The 18,252-nt window shown below is 38.2% G+C and overlaps 1 protein-coding gene across 1 annotated transcript in view; it reads right to left on the bottom strand.

The window, feature by feature from the left end:
- The window catches only part of LOC144093048 (SH3 and multiple ankyrin repeat domains protein 1-like), a 37,548-nt gene extending 19,580 nt beyond the window's left edge, over positions 1–17,968 (bottom strand). The window contains exons 1-13 of the mRNA XM_077626308.1: positions 17,635–17,968; positions 15,886–15,925; positions 7,057–7,525; positions 4,935–5,138; positions 4,413–4,484; positions 4,232–4,340; positions 3,985–4,136; positions 3,744–3,911; positions 2,418–2,459; positions 1,375–1,491; positions 1,214–1,291; positions 886–952; positions 640–815 (exon numbers count right to left, since the gene is read on the bottom strand). Coding sequence (XP_077482434.1) covers positions 640–815; positions 886–952; positions 1,214–1,291; positions 1,375–1,491; positions 2,418–2,459; positions 3,744–3,911; positions 3,985–4,136; positions 4,232–4,340; positions 4,413–4,484; positions 4,935–5,138; positions 7,057–7,455 — 1,584 coding nt within the window. The 5' untranslated portion in view covers positions 7,456–7,525; positions 15,886–15,925; positions 17,635–17,968. The remainder of the gene's footprint in view (positions 1–639; positions 816–885; positions 953–1,213; positions 1,292–1,374; positions 1,492–2,417; positions 2,460–3,743; positions 3,912–3,984; positions 4,137–4,231; positions 4,341–4,412; positions 4,485–4,934; positions 5,139–7,056; positions 7,526–15,885; positions 15,926–17,634) is intronic.
- Positions 17,969–18,252: the final 284 nt, after the last annotated feature.

Here is an 18,252-nt window from a genome sequence, read left to right as displayed (position 1 = left end):
GCCTCTAAGCTCATTAGAAAATAGCAATTGTGTTAGACTATCGCTAACTACTGTAGCACCTCATCAAAGAGGCGTGAATATTTCAGAAGGTTTTAATGACTGTAATTGCTTGCCGCAGTCTAAAAGTATTGAAATTAAAATCATGAGTTAACAATACATAAATATAATAAATTATAATTCGACCCTTGTGAGGATTAGCGGAGGAAAATGAACGGGTCAATTAAAATGACTAATTACATTTAATATACTGTATGAATACATTTTATAATTTTGTATTTAGTCTTTTATTTTAAAAATATATATAATAATAGCTATATTGAAAGTTATGCTAATGATATAACATATTCACAATAATTAAAATAATAATACAATAAAACTATGAAATGTAAATAACAAAATAAAAATATAAAATCTATTATAATATATATATATTGTATCGACAATTTTTATAAAAAATTAGATCGGTTGAGAATAAATTGATGAAAATAAACAATCATAACATTAAACCTGTCTAATTTGAATTAGTTTTAAAATAATTACTTTGCATAACTATGAAAACAAAATAATTTTTAAAATCCATCTGCTGAATGTGGTCAAATCATGGCCAGATTCAAACAGGGATTCTAAACGCTCGTCTACCTGAGACGGTTTGGGAGATGTGGCAGCTTTGTTAGGAAGCACCACTGGATCCGAATTTGTCATGGTGTTGTCGCTGTTAGCGCGCAGCAACGGGTGAGAATGAAGTGAAGGAAGAGGCAGCGTATGGACGCTTTCCTTCCTCTTGGGGACGAATTTTGGCGACTCCAAAAAGGGAACTAAAAAGAAAATGTCACACATTGAAATGAAGAGAAGAAGGATAAACATGAAAAAGAATGAATAACTCACCTATGTCTGAATCTTTGTGATTTTTGATGATTTCCCCGAGTTCAAAGTGACCCGATATGACAGCCAGCTACAAAAAGAGACAATTTCAAAGTTACAAAGTTAACCCATTGACAGCGATAGATGTCAAATCCATTTGAACTGTGATGTACTATTCAATGTAGAATAATCATGAGTAGACACGTACCACAGAAACATGTGCATATGCACATGTGGTTTCGTAAATGTGTAAATTTAAAAAATATCAATAATGTCATTCTGATTTTTGATGTGATCCTTAATTTTGAGTGTTATATAAAGTTAATGCGTGGGCAACATACAAACAGCTTACCTGAAAAGGTGTCTGACCATGTTTGTTCTTTGCCTCCCTATTTGCTCCCCTGTACAAAAGAACCCGAACACAGCTTTCCTAGTAACATGTAAATATAAGTGGCAAATAAGAATCAGCCTTCATTTGCTCCTTTTGGTCTTTGGATTATTCGTTCTACTTGCTTTGTTGTACAGGGCCGAGATGTGAAGCGCGGTATTCCCCGAGGCGTTCCGAGAGGATGCGTCCGCCCCGTAAAACAGCAGATGCTCCAAATGTTGGGCGAAACCATTCTGGCAAGCCTTAGAAAAGAAATTGGAGAGCAAAATTCGGATTCAATGAATTCAACACAAGGATGTCAGGTAAAGAACAGGTCAACACAAAAAAGTCAGGTAAAAAACAGGAGTCAAACTCAACGTGTGCGGTCGATTGGTCGTCGGTCTTTTGGTCGCCCGGACCCAAACAACGGGCGACCAAAAGACCGGCGACAAAACAAGGTAAAACAACACGGTCTATGCATCAATAAAAGTCAACAATGGCCCTGAGCAGTTTCACTGAGCGGACGTGTGAGTGTATATAAGAGTTTGTATGTACATGCGTTGTCCCTTTAAGAAGTTACATCAGTCAGGGTCTTAACAAGTTCTCCAAAAAAACACAATAAAAGTACGGGAAATTTAAAATTTTGAGCTTTTCTTTAGCCTGATAATAAATAGGGCATTAAGTATGACTAAATAGTAATTCGCAGTTTGTATTTAGGGAATTTGAGCAACGATTTAAATGGTAATTATCAATAACCTTCCGGGCGACCAATCGACCGTGTACCAAACTCGAGGCCCAGGAGACAGATACTACACTCCACATCCTTCAAAATTAATCAATAAACCCGTGAAAGTCAATTTCATGAAAATTAATCAAGAAATTTTTTTTTTTTTTTAAATCAGGGACTTTATTTTTCATTAAAATTATTAGTTGTATTTTTCAGTTTTGATTGAGTTTGACACCCTTGAGTTAGAGCTTTTAGCCATCCGAGAGGTTTCCTCATATTTTACTCACGATGCAAACTGAAATTAAAAAAAGAGGAAAAAACCATGACAACCAGCTCCACACACATCATTTCTACGCATTGGCTGTAATTAGCAGCAAGATGAGTCATGAGTTGAAAAGCAAACAAGTATTATATAGTGTGCGAGCCTTGAAAGGCTCCATGAATGGTGAGATGATGCTATACCTTGTGTATTTCTTCCATTCCAAACTCCTCTTCGTCTCTGTGCTATTGTGAGGAAGGAGAAATGATGGAAAGATGAGTGCATGAAGGGCAAAAGAGTGGTTGAAATGACGCAACTGCAAATGTCATGGAGTAAATTTACTTGAGTATTTATTTTTACATCTACTTGACATTTTAAAAGTGGATACATTTTCACTTTGTCATAAGAGCTTATTTTTTTCCCATGAAAAATTGGTTTTTAAAAATTCTCCCTCTAATGTAGGGGGGAAAAACAGCCAAATAAGATGTGGCTGAACACCAATGAACTTATTTACAGTATATTCAAATATGTATGAAGAGTGCAAGGATAATTTGATAAAATTATAATGAATTAATTTGAATTATAAAAAATCCAGAACCAGTTCATTTTAAGGAATTGTTCAACTTAAAAGGGCAGATATGATCAGATATTCCAGGGCAATTCAAACAATAACAATACAATTTAATTCATATTCATTCATTTTCTGAACCACTTATCCTGACAATCCCGATAATGTAAAAAAATAAAAATAAAAATACTATGTCATCTTGCTGCTGCTATGCTGTGCTAGCATGGTAAAGTAACGTACCATAGCATTGCAGAATTTTACATTACTTTATGCAGTTATGTTATGATATATTATGTACATCATGCAGCATTGCATAACAGTATGTTCAATTATTTTAATGCCTTGCTGTTATGCTGTTTGTCATATATGCACATGACATAGGATGGCATTAAAGTATGTTACGCTATGTCGTATGTTACACTATGTTGTTGTTATATTGTTACATTAGGCTACACAACGGTACGCTTTGCTATACTGTTACATTATATAATATTTAAAAAAATTAAAATAAATATGATTATTCCATCATGAAGTCAAATAAATCTATTGACATACTAAATCATAATCATCACACGACACCTGTCAGATGTCATTAAGTGTCCTGACCCTGTCATGTCAAAGACATTTGAAAGAGACATGATTTTACTGAATGACACTTAATGACATCTGTTATTTATTTTCATGACAGGTGACTTGCGACATGGTCATAAGGCGAGTGATGATGGTAGACATCCAATTACAGTGTTTATCTCTTTTCATCCTTCTGATGGGAATTTAATGAACTTGTCACTCACTGGGAGGGCTGGCAGGGAATTATCATTCAGTACACCTGTGCTAAACTCATTTAAAGTCACAGTCAAAGGACAAAAAGAGCCACACGTTGTGTGACTACTTTGCAAACCCCTAAAATAGGACAGGAAACCACATAAAAACAGACCCCAGTGCTCTATATCAAGCGTACCTGATGGGTTTCATCCCATCCGTTCTCATCCCTGGTCCCCAACTTGGCTCCGTAATAAAGCAGCGTCTCGCAGCAGGAGGTGTCGCCCCCTATCAGCACGCTGTGGTACAACGGGGTCAAGCCACTGCGGTCTTTGTAGTTTGGCGAGGATCCTAGCGACAGCAGAGCCTGGCCAGCCGGCAAAACTGCATGGATTTACACCGTAGAATCAAGGAGCGGAGAGAAAATAATGGCACCTTACCAGCAGACCGCCGTGATTGTGAAGCCGGACCGCTTTGTGCACGGCGGTCAGGCCGTCTCGGCTTTGGAAGTCCAAATGGGCTCCGCCCTGAATCAGAACCTTGAGGCCTTCCGCTGTAAGCCCTGACTGCGCGGCTATGGTTAATGGGGTTTCTGTGTGTGTGTGTGTGGGGGGGGACACAAATAAATCTGAAAAAATGCTTTGGTTTACTCAATAACAATGACAGAGAAACATGACCACGGACTACCTCCGCTCTCCTGGTCGTGAAAATTCGGATCCAGGCCTTTATCTAGGAGTTTAAGCATTTTTTCCAGTCCTCCAGTCTGAACGCAATCCATGAATTTCTTCAGATTAGCCTGAGAAGAGGGCAAGTAATGTAAGGCCTGATATGGAGTTGTAAAAACCACATTGTCATGGAAGAAAATTACCTTTGTGCAGAGTTTGGAAAGAGCCTTTTCGTCCAGATTTGTTTGTTTGTACACTCGGGTTTTGTATCGGAACTGAGGAGAAGATAATACCAAATAAATTTGAAATAAAATAATATAAATACCTTAGAGAGAATTGGCTATTAATTTATTGGCTACCATTGATGGCGATACACGGCCAATCCAATTTGATCGATGTCAATGACAGCCAAAGAGTTCAAGAAAGATTTTGGAGAACATACAAAGCTCCATTTTACAAATAAATACATGATTATTATAACCATATCATACTACATTGTACATTAAAATCAAAGTGATGTCATTGCGTTTACTCATCTGAAATAACAAAATGTTGCTAACATGAGTTTCATCCACAGAGGGTGCTGCGACACCATGGTTCACTTTTCATTGCGGAGTCATGCATTTTCAGGCTTATCAGAGCTTTTTAGCGACTTCAAATTCAAACAATCATAGAACCAAATACATTTCGGATCAATTATATGTAGCCAGGATGCCATTACCTACCTCCAAGTAAGGAACACCTTTCTCAAAAGAATGCGAGTATTCCCACAAGGTTCTTTCCTCCTCCAAGAATTTGGCGTCGCGGCCTTCCCCGGCCGGTTGGAAGAGGCCATAGTTGAAGACGTCCCACAAGGTCTCGCCGAGCGAGCAGATGATTTGCTGCTTGGCGTTCCACACCGTGCAGTCCTGGTCCAACTGGACGCACCTCTGAAACACACCAAGGGCAAACTTGGGCAACAAAATACAAACAACCGCATGAATGCGTTTCATCCAGCTGAGACTCCTCATCAACAAAAATGAAATGATGCGTGTGAATTCATTTGGGGAGATTTTAAAGGGTTTTTTCCTTGCAGTCTTTTTCTCACATTATGCTATATTTTTTTGTCTTTAGTCACACAGTGAGTATAAAATGAACTGTTTAGCATAATTCATGTTTTTCCTTCTATACATTGGGCTTTTAGTTACCCTAAGGCCCGGACAACTCTATTGGCATGGCAACCACTTTATTAGAGGAGGGAGGCCCCCGTTGCCATAGCGACATCTCTGCGGCCATTCCAGGAGGATATAGCACAGGACATGAACACATGAGATTATTATAATGCATATATGTGCACACTTGATGGTTTGTCATGTGGAGCCAACTAGGTGATAAAACTGAAATTCCCTTATTACTATTTTACTTGTTTTTTCTGCAGTTTAAAATGAATGTAATGATAATTATAAAATAACTATATAATTAGGCTTATAGAACATACTAATAATTCATTATAATTTGATATACAGTGGTAGCTCTACTTACGAATGCTTTTCAGGTTGTTCCAATATACAAAAAGAAGATCAAAGTTATAAAATCCCCCAAAACGCCAATAGATTTTCTGTCTCCATGATTTTATTTTGAAATTGTCGCAGTAGCATTACATCTTGGTTGACAACCTCTCTACACTTCGATCGACAACTCTCTGTTTTTTTGTTTTTTTTCATAAGTAGAGGTATCAATGAATATATTTTTATATGACTTGTTTTAATTATCAAAAAAATATATATTCCAGTTCCTTAATTGCAAGGAGGAAAACAAAAGTGTGGAAAAGGGAAAACAGGAGGGAATGTGAATCCTTTTGATTGTCACCTTTAAAAAACAATGAGCCAGTGTGTGATTCTTCAAGTGGAATGGGGAAAAAAAGAAAAACTGACACTGTGCTCCTTTGAGGGAGTCTCCTGTTGTCTAACACCTCAAAAAACATAACGGCATTAACATGGGAGCGGTAAAAGTGCACCCTAATTCCTTCGGTGGCAAGTGGGAAAACATTAACTTGGATTGTGCTCAGTTGAGGAAGTGCGAGTACATGTTTGTCACCTCCGAAAACTGGACTACTGTGACCCGGCGCCGCTTTTTCCTGGGTGGAAAAATAGAAAGCTAGAGGGTAAAGAAAGGGTAGAGGAAAAGGACCATATTACCGTTTTCTTCAGTCAGTCAGAAGGATTATGTCGGGTCAAAATCTCTTATCATCTGAGTAATGTTTCTGGTGTTTAGGTGGGTTTGTCTGACTTGTGCTGGAGAGAATACTCTATATCCGTGTCCCATCCCTCCCCAAACTCATTAAAATCCAATTAGATGATTAGCAATTACTGCTACATTGAGGGCAGATTAGCTGACTTGTAGAACAGCCAGCATGTAAAGGATATGATTGGTAGGAGAGGGATTACACAGGGGTACCGTTACTCGCCCAGTCGTGCCTAGTGTGGGCTTGTCAATTTTCACCTGACGCCTCCGTGCCAGATCTGCTTTCAAGTCATCACAAAAATAAATATAATGGCTATGGGTGACCCTTGGCCACATGCTTACATGTATGCCCTCGCAAGCTCATTATTTTCTCTCACTTGTTTCTGGAAGCTGTCCCCCATCCGGATGACAATCTTGCCAAAAGAGGGGCGGTTGAAGCCAAGGAAAGCTTCAAAATGGGAACGTTTGTGAGTGACAACAAAAGCTAAGTGCTTGGATTTTGCCAATATTTAAAAAAACATGAATAATCGTATGGCCTCCAATCATCCTTCAGCTGTGACATCTAGCGCCATCAGTCATACTGAAAGACTGAAAGATGAGATGTTGTGCAAACTATGCACTTACTGTTTGTTTGATGTCAGGAATCCCAACACGGAACACCATCATGGTCAGGAAGGCATCTTCCATCGGCCCCATGGCCGTCATGCTTCTCTCCATTAGGACTCTTCTCTTGTGCGCCACTTTTAAACCCACTTTATTGGCTGTTTGATGATTGGATTTATGAACCCGGTTTCCCGACCTAGCGGGCCGGTCCGCTCTCTGCCCTCCTGCCACTTCACCGACTTTGCCTTCCAAGGAGCGCCGCCCACCCGTCATCGCTTTCCAGTCTTCTAACGGTCCGTTCCGGACGTCCCATCCGTCTTCCCCTTTTTGGGCTTCCTCGCCTCGCTCCTCATCCTCGGTTCCGTCCTCTTCATCGGTGTCATCCTGGCCGGGATAAAAGCGCTCGTTACTTCTCAGCATCGTTTGCGGTGTGAGGGGCGACGACGAGGGGGCTCAGCGACATCACGCTCATGGAGACAAGATCTCAATCCTTTCAAAAGAAGATAACACAAGTCAGTTTACAGTCAATATACATGCTTGCGATGAATACAGTAACAAATTAAATGCCTTTGACGACCTAATTAGCACTGCCACTTTTCCCAGTCCAAATGGATGAGACGTCTATCGTCATCAATAGCAGCCAAAGAGTTTAAGATGTGGTGTGTTACAACAAAAGCAAAAACCACATGATCCACATTAGAGTGGACTCGATGTACGTGAATCAATAGTGAACTCGCATCACAGCGTGATGTTAGCGGACAAGAGGGAGTAAGATTGGATTGGATATGAGCAATTTAGCTTCACGTGAGGTCTAGGTCTTCAGTCGGGTGAGATAATGAAGCGAAGCCGCGTTTAAAGCGCTTCTTAGTGCCAACCGCTCGATGGTAATGAGGGAAATGGCCACCTTGACTGAATATTTCATTTTCATTCTGTTACTGTCTTGAGGGCGACTAGATTGGAGTTGCTAGGTTCGTTGTTTAACCCTTTCAGGAACAGTGATCACTGGACAGCTATTCAAATGTTGACACTTAGGAACCTAACATTTAATGGGGCAAGTGATTATGAATACATTTAGAAATGAATCAGGGCTAAATGAAATTAAAATGAAAAAATTAACTGATTGGATGGCGATAAAGCGAAACAATGGATGTGAATGCTCATGTTTTAGCTAGATGTCCAATTCCATTTCAGTTTAAATGGATACACCCTCTGGCAAACAACAAGTTAAATGAGTGCCCTGTAGGGGTTGAAAAAAATAGAAATCATAGTGTAACTCATAAATCAATGAAAACAGAATCATTCTTTAATGACAGAGTGCCATTAAGACACTTGTTTGCACTCACAGGGTTGGAGGAAGAAGTGGGCTGAGATGGTTGATTTATGTACAAAGGCTCATTCAATATTGAGCTCCAAGAAAGACTCCAGCCTTTCACTTGGGACGCAAACAAATGAGATGAGCTGAAAGCCGGCTAATTGGTATGGAAAAGTGAAGGCAGAAATGGAGCGTTGTTGTTAGCATAAAGCTGAGTAATCCGATTGGGTGCGGAAAGGCTGACTATAGGACAACAAAGATGAATGCCAAATAATAACTACACTCATTTTTCCTGCCAGAAAACAGAGCTCTAATGTATCCTCTCAAATTAGTTTAACTCTAACTTGTTTTGTCAGGAAAATTAAGCCGGAATTTGTCCTGTCAGAAATTTGAGCTCTATTTGTCCTTTTAGAAAACTAAAGCACTAACTTATCCTGCCTTTCTTGAAGGTCCATCTGCCATCCGAAGCGATACTGATTAAATGCCACGGAAGATCTGTGTTAAATCACAGTGAGAATTGGGAAGTGCTTTGTCACGATAAGACAAAGACTGATGGATGTGCTTGTTCGAGATGTTGTGAGCTAAGACGGATGACACTTGTGCGGCGGGAAAGGTGCGCTGGGCAGTGTCGTGATTAATCTTTGCTTGTTACTTCGGGAATTCTGCAAGTGGGACAAAAAAAAGCAGTCACGATTTTTCCTGGTCATTTGTTATCCGTTTTTTTTTCAGGACTCAACCTCAAGAGACTATCGAGTCTTTTAGAATGAAATCTGAGGTCTGAAAACAGATTTTAACTTTACTCCGATGCTAGCAGCACCTTGTGTAACTCATTCATTGTCAAAATATGCAAGTATCAATAACACAATAGCTAGTAAAAAAAGAAAATGCATATTAAACCAGACAAAGGATCAAGATAGACCAATGTCAGAAAGAAATGAGCTGGCTTACAGCTCATATTTCTGACATTTGTCAATCTTTCTACTGCCTATGTAGGACAGAGCGCATGTATAAATGTATTTTCAGTGTGTCAGTCCCCGGAAAGTAGAATTGAAGATCGTCCAAGGAACAGCTTGCCCCACTTCCACGTCGCGCAAAAGTAGAGCGGCCAACTTGCGTCCTCTATATCGTTCGCTTTCTACCCTTCAGCTCGAGGAGCAATCAAGAGCACTACGGGTGCGCTCAATCACCGCTTGGCGTAGGCCAGATGTTTGTTTTAAAGACGGTACACCAAGACGGTAGTTCTCGGTGAGGAAACTTAGTCAAATAAGGTCCGTAGCGTTAGCGGTATTGAAGATGTTTGGAGACTTTAAACATTAAAGCACTTTTCCTGTCTTAAATACAAATAAAATTCTACAATTTAACAATACACGGAGTTAGCATACTAGCATTAGCGAGTGTAAGGGGTGAGTTAGTAGATAGGAATGACACTAAATTGATTGTAGTTGTTCTCACCATTTGTGCTAATGAGCTAATGTGTTCGTCGCTATTTAAACGTTAATCATAGATAGCAAGAATGCCCAAAAAAATCAAAAACAAAACAGCAAGTGCATGAGGTCACAAAATCTATTTTGCTTTGCACAATTAAAAGGAACTTTTTGCTAAACAAAAAAGCAAAACTTTAGCATAAAGTAATCATCCACCCTTCTAAGAAAGGACAAGTTCTACCCAACACAAACAGCTGCATATTTGACCAATTTAATGTTTCACAAAACAGAGCTAATCTTGTTTTCTGCTAATTACACAGATGATTGCTTTTGTTACCCCTGGATGCCCTGATCCAAAATATCTCTGCGCGTCCTTCAGCGCATTCTTCCGTTCAGCACCTCACCAAGGGCGCTTATTTTTAGGATAAACGATTACCTGGCAGCTATCCGCACACGTGAAAAACAGAAACAGTTTCGCACGCATCACTCTTTTATTTTGTTATAATAAGAGGGGGGGGAGGTGTTTGTCTGGAAGCCCAAGCTTGACCGCCCGTCTCGTGTTGATAAAAGTGGGCTATATTTCCCTCCAGACTGGATATAATTGGGTCAGCTGGATCAGGCGCCCAGGGCCTCGTTTGGGCTAAACTTGGCTGGGAGACCTGAAAGTAGACTGCATTGCAGTGCTACTATTATACTGCCATTGACGGCGTTAGCTATCTAATCCATTTTGGCTAGCAATGGCAGCCAAAGAGTTAATAACATTGGCAAATTGTTAGCCTATTACATACCTATCAACTTATACATTTTTACCATATTTCTTATATAAATATAGCGCACCAGCAAGCAATGTACCCAGACAATCAAGATGTAAGCGTCATACAGGGACATCTAAAGAATCTTGAATTTAGTGCATACAAAAGGCGCACCGACTGCTTTATTATCACTTAATAAGGGGAATTACAATCGTTAATAGGGGGAGCAATTGGACGAGGTTGACAGGTATGCTATTAGCATAGTTACTCAAATCTTTTTTTTACCTTTTGAACAGAAAAAAAGAAAGACAAAGTGCCCAATATATATTAAACCAAAAAAGGGATTTTTTGTAATATTGAAATATTTTTGCTGTAAATTTTGTAATTGTATTTCCCCACAATAGCATGCCTTAATTAGAATTTTAATCCTATGCTACAGCTATGAAGGTTGGCAGGTGGTTCTAGTTGACTGTTAACCTGAAAAGTTAGCAAACTACAGTGGTACCTCGACCTACGAGCAGCTCTACCTACGAGATGCTCGAGATACGATGAATATTTTGATCAAATAATACGCCCTAGATACGAGAAAAATTTCAAGATGCGAGAAAGCCAGGTGGCTATGACATGAGAGGCTGTTTATCATTGTAGCGCACTGTCTTTTTTGCCGCATCTCTTTCGTCTAAACAGATATCTACGAGCACTGAACGATTTATTCAGACGAGTTTCGACCAGGAAACGCACAACGCGCATGCTTTCTGGGTAATGAAGTATACTCGTGCAGACAACAACGCCCAATTTTAGTTATATTAAACACATTTTATTACTATTAAACCACTCTTTATTTATTACTTTGTCAATATATGGCGAATTAGAAGAAAAAAAACATTTTTTCCAATCCAATATCCTGTTTTTGGTGTTTTTTCAGAGGGTTGGAACAAATTAATTTGTTTTTAGTTCATTTCAATGGGAAAACATCCGCTCGAGTTACGAAAAGCTCGACATACAATCTCAGTCCCGGAACGGATTAAGATCGTATGTCGAGGTACCACTGTACTGCATTAACAGGATCTAAGTGGCAAAGTACAAGCTTGTGCAGCTTTTCAAAGTAGGCTTGAGTATGGATTTCACTCAGAGTGACAAATTCACTTACCTGGCACGTCCACTCCCAAAAAGCAAACAGTGAGCGACAACACTCAGCAAGGAACTAATAAAAGTCGTTCGACATGGCCGCCCGACTGAGGACGGCCTGTCGAGGTCCATTACGCTAAGCAGTCCGACCATGTAATGTAGACTAATGCAACGTAAGCAAGTATCTAGCATGAAAAATTGTGTTCACAGCAGCATAAATCAAAGAAACTCATCAACTTCCCACACTTCAAAGTTTCTGTGAGGGAAGAAGACGGGGGGAAAATGTGAATTAACAACGCAGTTGGTCACTACGCTACTACATATGGTCACATGTTGAGGAACAGTGTCTCCATGGTAACACGGCCTGGAGCTAGCATGCGAGCAAAGCCATTTTGTGGACAGATTGTTTATTGCGCCAACGCTAAGCACATTGAGTGTAAATTTTTGATATGTATCATTACTGTTTTTCACCAAATTGTTTTATTACAACGACGAAGGGATGATCAAGGTTTTCTGTGCCGTTGACAACAGAGGTCTAATTTTGCAATTGGTGGCAATGTTCATTAACTCACTGCCAGTTAAAACAGATTGGACGTTTGGCACCGTAATTGGTACAAATGAGGTAGTAACAGCGGTATTTTTGCGAGTTGCCCAGCCTTATGTTTTATGTTGGGGGGGTTTATTGTGACTTGGGCACTTTTAAATATGCCCAATTGATTTTAATTGGAAAATTTATTTGATTTATGAACAAATCAAGTTACAGAATGAAAGAAACTCATAAGTCAAGGTACCTTTGTGTCTGTGTTTTTCCACAACATGAGCTGTCAAAAACAAAATTGACGTATGAATGAATTATTTTGTGTATAACTATAATTAAGAATGATTTTTAAAAAGTCTCATTTTGCCTAGCCTCATTTTCAAAATTCAATGTACACTGAAACAGATTATCTCAATGCAAAATTGAATCAGATTTTTGGATTAACTGAGTCTCAGAACTAAATATATTTGAACATCAAGGCACCAATGCCTTCCCTTATTATTGTTTTTCTTATCATTAAAAAAAACTACACACTAATGCTGATTATTATTATTTTTTTGGCTTAGCTCACTGGCTTCCATTGACGTCCAATCTATCTGGAATGAGAGTTTTAGTAGCAACCAGCACTGGAAAGTATGTAAACACCAAGGATGAACTCATGTTACGGCAAAATGAAGAACATCTAATGTCGCCAACGGCACTGAAACCTGAGCGTAGCTGCCAGTCATCAAATGCACATTTTATACATTCACTCCTCTTGACACTTTTGTTGCCATTGACAGCGATTGCCAGTCTAGCGCTGTAATGAAGCAAAGCTGTTGTTCCGTCCATAGTGTCAGTAAGAAGTCGATCTCTACCTCGCCCGCATCAAAATTAATGGCCAATGCGCACTTTTCCATTTTTACAGCTGACAGAACTCTCCGGGGGAACCTGCCCACACGGGAGGCCATGGAAAGGACGCCGTTTCCTTTGGTCTTAATGAGCACAACAAGCGTCCGCTCGTGAGCTTCATTAAAGACCATATCGGCAAAATGCTCATTTTCAAGCGTGAACGTTTCCAGAAAGGCAGCATGTGTGCCAATTGGTGTTTTCCTCTGATAGTGCTTTTTAGGGACTCCATCCAGCTGTAGCCCAGTTTAATCCCCCTGCCAGCGCAAGTGTGCAAGCATACTGGTGAGATTTTGGGATTTCTGCTTGACCGGGCTCGCCGTTTGCAGCTAATAAGAGACGAGCTGGACTCTCTCGGGCGCGGCGGTCAGCTGTCAATGGAAATATTCTGTGAATGCGTCCGTGGCCCGCGTTGCCATTCCCCGTTTGCTGCGCCGTCAGCACAGTTTATTGACCGATGCTTAGAGGTAGAGATGCTTCCCACTAACCTTTACATGCAGTTTTAATGTCCTGGGACTATAACATACCACCGTAGCAAGACAATTCGGGGCTCTGGTGTGCTAATTTTCGTGCTAGTATGGTTATGATCGCAATTTATACATTTGACAATGTGGGAAAACAATGACGAAAGCGGCGCATGGAGGGAGGATGTAGATAGTCCTCTGGTTTTGTTTACATTGTGATTTCAGACGCCACTGGCAGCCGATGAGTTAACTGCTCATACAACACGTAGAAAAGAGCATGAGACAGTGCTGCATCTCCGCATTATGCAAGCTAATTGACTTAGCAAAGCTTCCTAAGACCACCCGCTGTTCTGCACAACAAGCAAAATTGGCTTCAGAAGCATTTCTTACTTTTTTTTTTGTGCGTCTCGGGGGATTTATTGAGAAGGAAAAGAAAAATAAACAAACCGGGCAATTTAGAGTGCGGCACGCGTGCTGAGATTAATGGCCTCTTCAAACACGAGCGGCCATTCATCAAGTGAGGGGGGTGGGGATAGGACTTTATCAATGGCCGAGAATGATGATGCACGACGATTGTGTCTGATACCGGAAGAAAATGTCATTAGGAGCAAATCAAAGTAAAAACGTTTTTCACCCAAATTAGGTTATTTTTAACTGTTTCAGTGCCGCTGACAATGATGGATGTCCAATTATGTAGTTGTTTTTACAAAATAAAACTCTATAAATGGGTCTATCACTAGTAGACGACCAATACTTTTGAACTAGAAGCAATCGTTAGCTGCCAAAACTCCAAATTTAACCATTCTATTTTAATAAGGTATGTTGAAAATCAATTAAACACTGAAATTAAAGGAGTTAAATGTAATTTCAGGCATCATGTTAACCTTTTTTTGTGGACTAAAACTCTAGAGATGTTCAACCCAAAACTGTCAATTTCTGTATATATGTATAGTATAGATATATATGAAAAACATCATATTGGCCATTTCCCTCCTTTGTATTAAAAAATGTAGATAGAAATAATTCAAATAAAAGAAATTACATTTTTTTAAACAATAGTAACCCCTTTTCACCCTTATAACCAATTCTACACTTAGCAACTTTTTCATTTAAATGGGGTTAGAATTTTTTTTTAAACTTTAAAAAAAATACTACAACAATAATTAATGTTTGCTGTGGCCGTGCTGCGCTTTCATTTATTTAAAAAGTATGATAAATCCCATTTAAGCGGTCCCCAATTGCTCCCACGGGATGTAATTATACTCCCCAAAAATGTGAATCTCATTTAGACCACCATGAATTTACTCCAGTGCTTGGCTTTGTATTGGAACCGAGCAGTTCATCAGTCTTGTCTCGGATGATGTGCCATTTACGCCGACTTTTCTTTGTCCCACTTTAGAGGTGGTGCCCGCCTCCCGCCTCCATAAAACACGTGAATAAGCCCCCACAGGACCCATCCTCCCTCCTGTTCTGTCACATATTTTAGCAGCAAAGATTTTCTCACAATTTGTCATACTATTTGATCTATAAATGCAAAAACAATACATTTACAGGAAAGTTTAAGACAAAGAAGTCAAACTTAAGACCCAAGAAAATGAATCATTTGTATATATGTATAGTATAGATATATATGAAAAACATCATATTTGCCATTTCCCTCCTTTGTATTAAAAAAATGTAGATACAAATAATTCAAATCAAAGAAATTACACTTTTTTAAACAATAATAACCACTTTTTCTTTTTATATCAAGAAATAAGGATTACCGTTTCCCCTTTTAATCAATATATCTGGCTCTTAAAATATTTCAAATGTAATTAAAGTTTTTTTAAAAACTGAATATTAATCTTCTCCGTTTATTGTTTGTTTATTCAAAAAGAATTACAATTATTCAATTTTAAAAAGTGTACCAATTTTTAAAATATATATTTTTAAAATGTTAGGATTTTTTTAAAAGCATGAATGTTACCATTTAATAAAAAAAAGAGTAGCTTTTCCACTTTTTAAATAACTAAAAATAAAAAATGAATTAATTTAAACATTAAGCAGCTGTAAAAATATGATAGTATTGACTTTTTCCTTTTTAATAAAAATAAATAACTATTGTATTTTATTTTTGTATTAAAAACAAACAAAATAAATGAGGATATTCAATGATTTATCATTTTTAAATTTAAAAACTATTCTCTAGGTCTCCCAAAAAAACAGTTGTCGTTTCATTTGGTCATCAAGTAGTTAATTAATCATAGCATGGATATTAGGGCCCTATGATGTGGCACCGATAAGTTTAACACTTCTGGTTTAACGGATTTTCGAACATGAATGAGAAGTTAAAAAAAAGTACCTTTTCACTTTCTTGTCTTGTAGCTCAGGTTGGAAACCTCCTTCATAAAAAAAGACAACAAAAAATTAGTATCCAATTATGTTGCTTTTGAAAAAAAAAAAAAAAACAGGAAGAATTTTAGTGCAATTTTTGCAGCGTTGCGGTCAGTAAATGTGCATTGCAGTGAAGCAGCCGGAGCGAGTGGATTGTGCAGTCCTCTTTTTCACTCTCTCTCACTCTAACACACTTTCACCTCTTGTGTGCTCCAGTATGGTGTACTCTCTTTCTCTGCTTTTTATACTGATGCGTCGTCATTAAACTCATTATCTTGCAGCTCACGTTGGTATTTTTGGAAAAGATTTGGGGGGAAAGCGTTTGCTGGTTTTCCACAATTCCGAAATTCAGCACAAATTCTAGTTCTGTTCTACAAGTGAATGCAAAGTTACCACTCAAAGAAGGAAAAATATGAACTTCAGCGCATCTTAAAATATGCAAAAAAAATCTAGAAAATTAGTGCAACAAAAAAGTCATGCTGATCAGTGACTTGATTTTCCTGCGTATTGGTACATTGGCTCCCTCTGGTGGTAAATAAAACAATATCAAAACATTAAAGTGGGACATGCCGTCCGTCAATGGTTGTAAAGATCAAGATCCATGATGAACTGTTACTCCGCATTACAATGGCAGTGAATGAGTTAACCATTACGTAGGCCTTGTTGCAAATATGTAGCTAAAAGGCACCCTTAGGATTACTTAACACGAGGTTTTAGAGCCCATCAGAGACAGAAAAGAGGGGAAAGCTAGAGAAAATACATTAACGGAGCTAAAGTATACTCTTATGTGCATGAAACCTGCAAATGTGAGGCCTCTTAAAGGGAGTAAGCCCAACATCAAAAGAGCTCTTCTACTTTATTTTTTTTTGGTCTTTCCTTTAATGTTGTTGGAGAGGCTTACTTTTTTTTCATCAAAATTTTGATCAATTATAAATGCGTTGAAATGAAATAGGCTAAATGGTGAAATGTGAGGATTAAATTTGTTTAATGTGCTAAACTAGGCTTGCTAATGTGTCCAATCAACACCGTGAAAGTAGCCTAAACTATTCAAAATCCATACAAAGTATTTGAAATGTGTGGATTAAGGTAGTTTAATTGTAAATGTGTTTAAATACGATAGCTAACATGGGAAAGTTAGCGTGAAATATTTGAGATCTGTGGATAACCAGTTCATTCAAAAATATGCTAAAATAGGCTATCTGATATGTCAAATAACCACAAGAAAGTAGCCCAAGGTATTTGAAATGTGTGGATTAAGGTAGTTTAATTGTGTTTAAATAGGCTAGCTAACGTGAAATATTTGGAATCTGTGGATTAACATTGTTGAATCACATATGCGCTAAAATAGGCTATCTGCTGTGTGAAATCAAAACAAGAAAGTAGCCAACGGTATATGAAATGTGCAGATTAGGGTGGTTTAATTATAAATGTGTTGAAATAGGCTTGCTAAAATGTTCAAACAACATGGGAGTGCATCATAAAACACTGGTTGTTGTTTATTCTTCCGACTGTGATGTTAGAAAATGCCTATTACTCTGTTGTTTCTGCTAAATTTAAAAAAATTGCTCTCCTGAAAATGAGATATACTCAAGGGCAATTTATAATCTGGAAAACAGTCATTAAATGGGACATTTGGTCACAATAGTATATACTACTGCACTCAAATTCATAAATGGCGTAAAAGACATACCACAAAAAAGGGCAAATAGCTACATACCAAAAAGTTGTTTTCTCCTCTGATATGATGATCCCGGTGCACTAAAGACACCCAGCTGAAAGAAATAACAATTAAGGTAGGACAAATTAAACTCACCTATTTAACCGATATACTGTACTTACTCACATATAAGCCACCCCCTTAGAATTGCCTTAAAATGGTTGAATTTTACTATTTCTCGCATATAATCCGCCCCGATTCACAATTTTCTCCTCCATATTCATGGTTTAAATAGAGAGTACAAATGTGTTACTTTGGAGGGAAAATCTTAAGAAAAATTATTACACGATGTTTCTGAGATACTGTATGAATCAAAAGCACATTATTAGGGTCAATATTATAAGCAATGAATTCATCCAGTAATGGTTGTTTTCTTACTGCAAAACAGAAAATAACCAACAAATAGTAAATGTTACTTTGCCAACATCTACTGGTAAAAAATATACCTAAAGTAAAAGTAAATAAAAGTATACCAAGCCTTGTGCGCATATAAGCCGTACCCTTGATTGAGTCATTCTTTTTTTGAGTTACAAATACGGCTTATATGCGAGAAAATACATTAGTCATTTTGCTCTAATTGCTAAAGAAAAGACAAAAAATAACGATCATACAATATTT

The sequence above is a fragment of the Stigmatopora argus genome, chromosome 18 (genome assembly GCF_051989625.1).
Source record: "Stigmatopora argus isolate UIUO_Sarg chromosome 18, RoL_Sarg_1.0, whole genome shotgun sequence".
Classification (NCBI taxonomy): Eukaryota; Metazoa; Chordata; class Actinopteri; order Syngnathiformes; family Syngnathidae; genus Stigmatopora; species Stigmatopora argus.
Note: the sequence above shows the minus strand (reverse complement) of the source record. Positions and strands in the feature narration are given on the sequence as shown.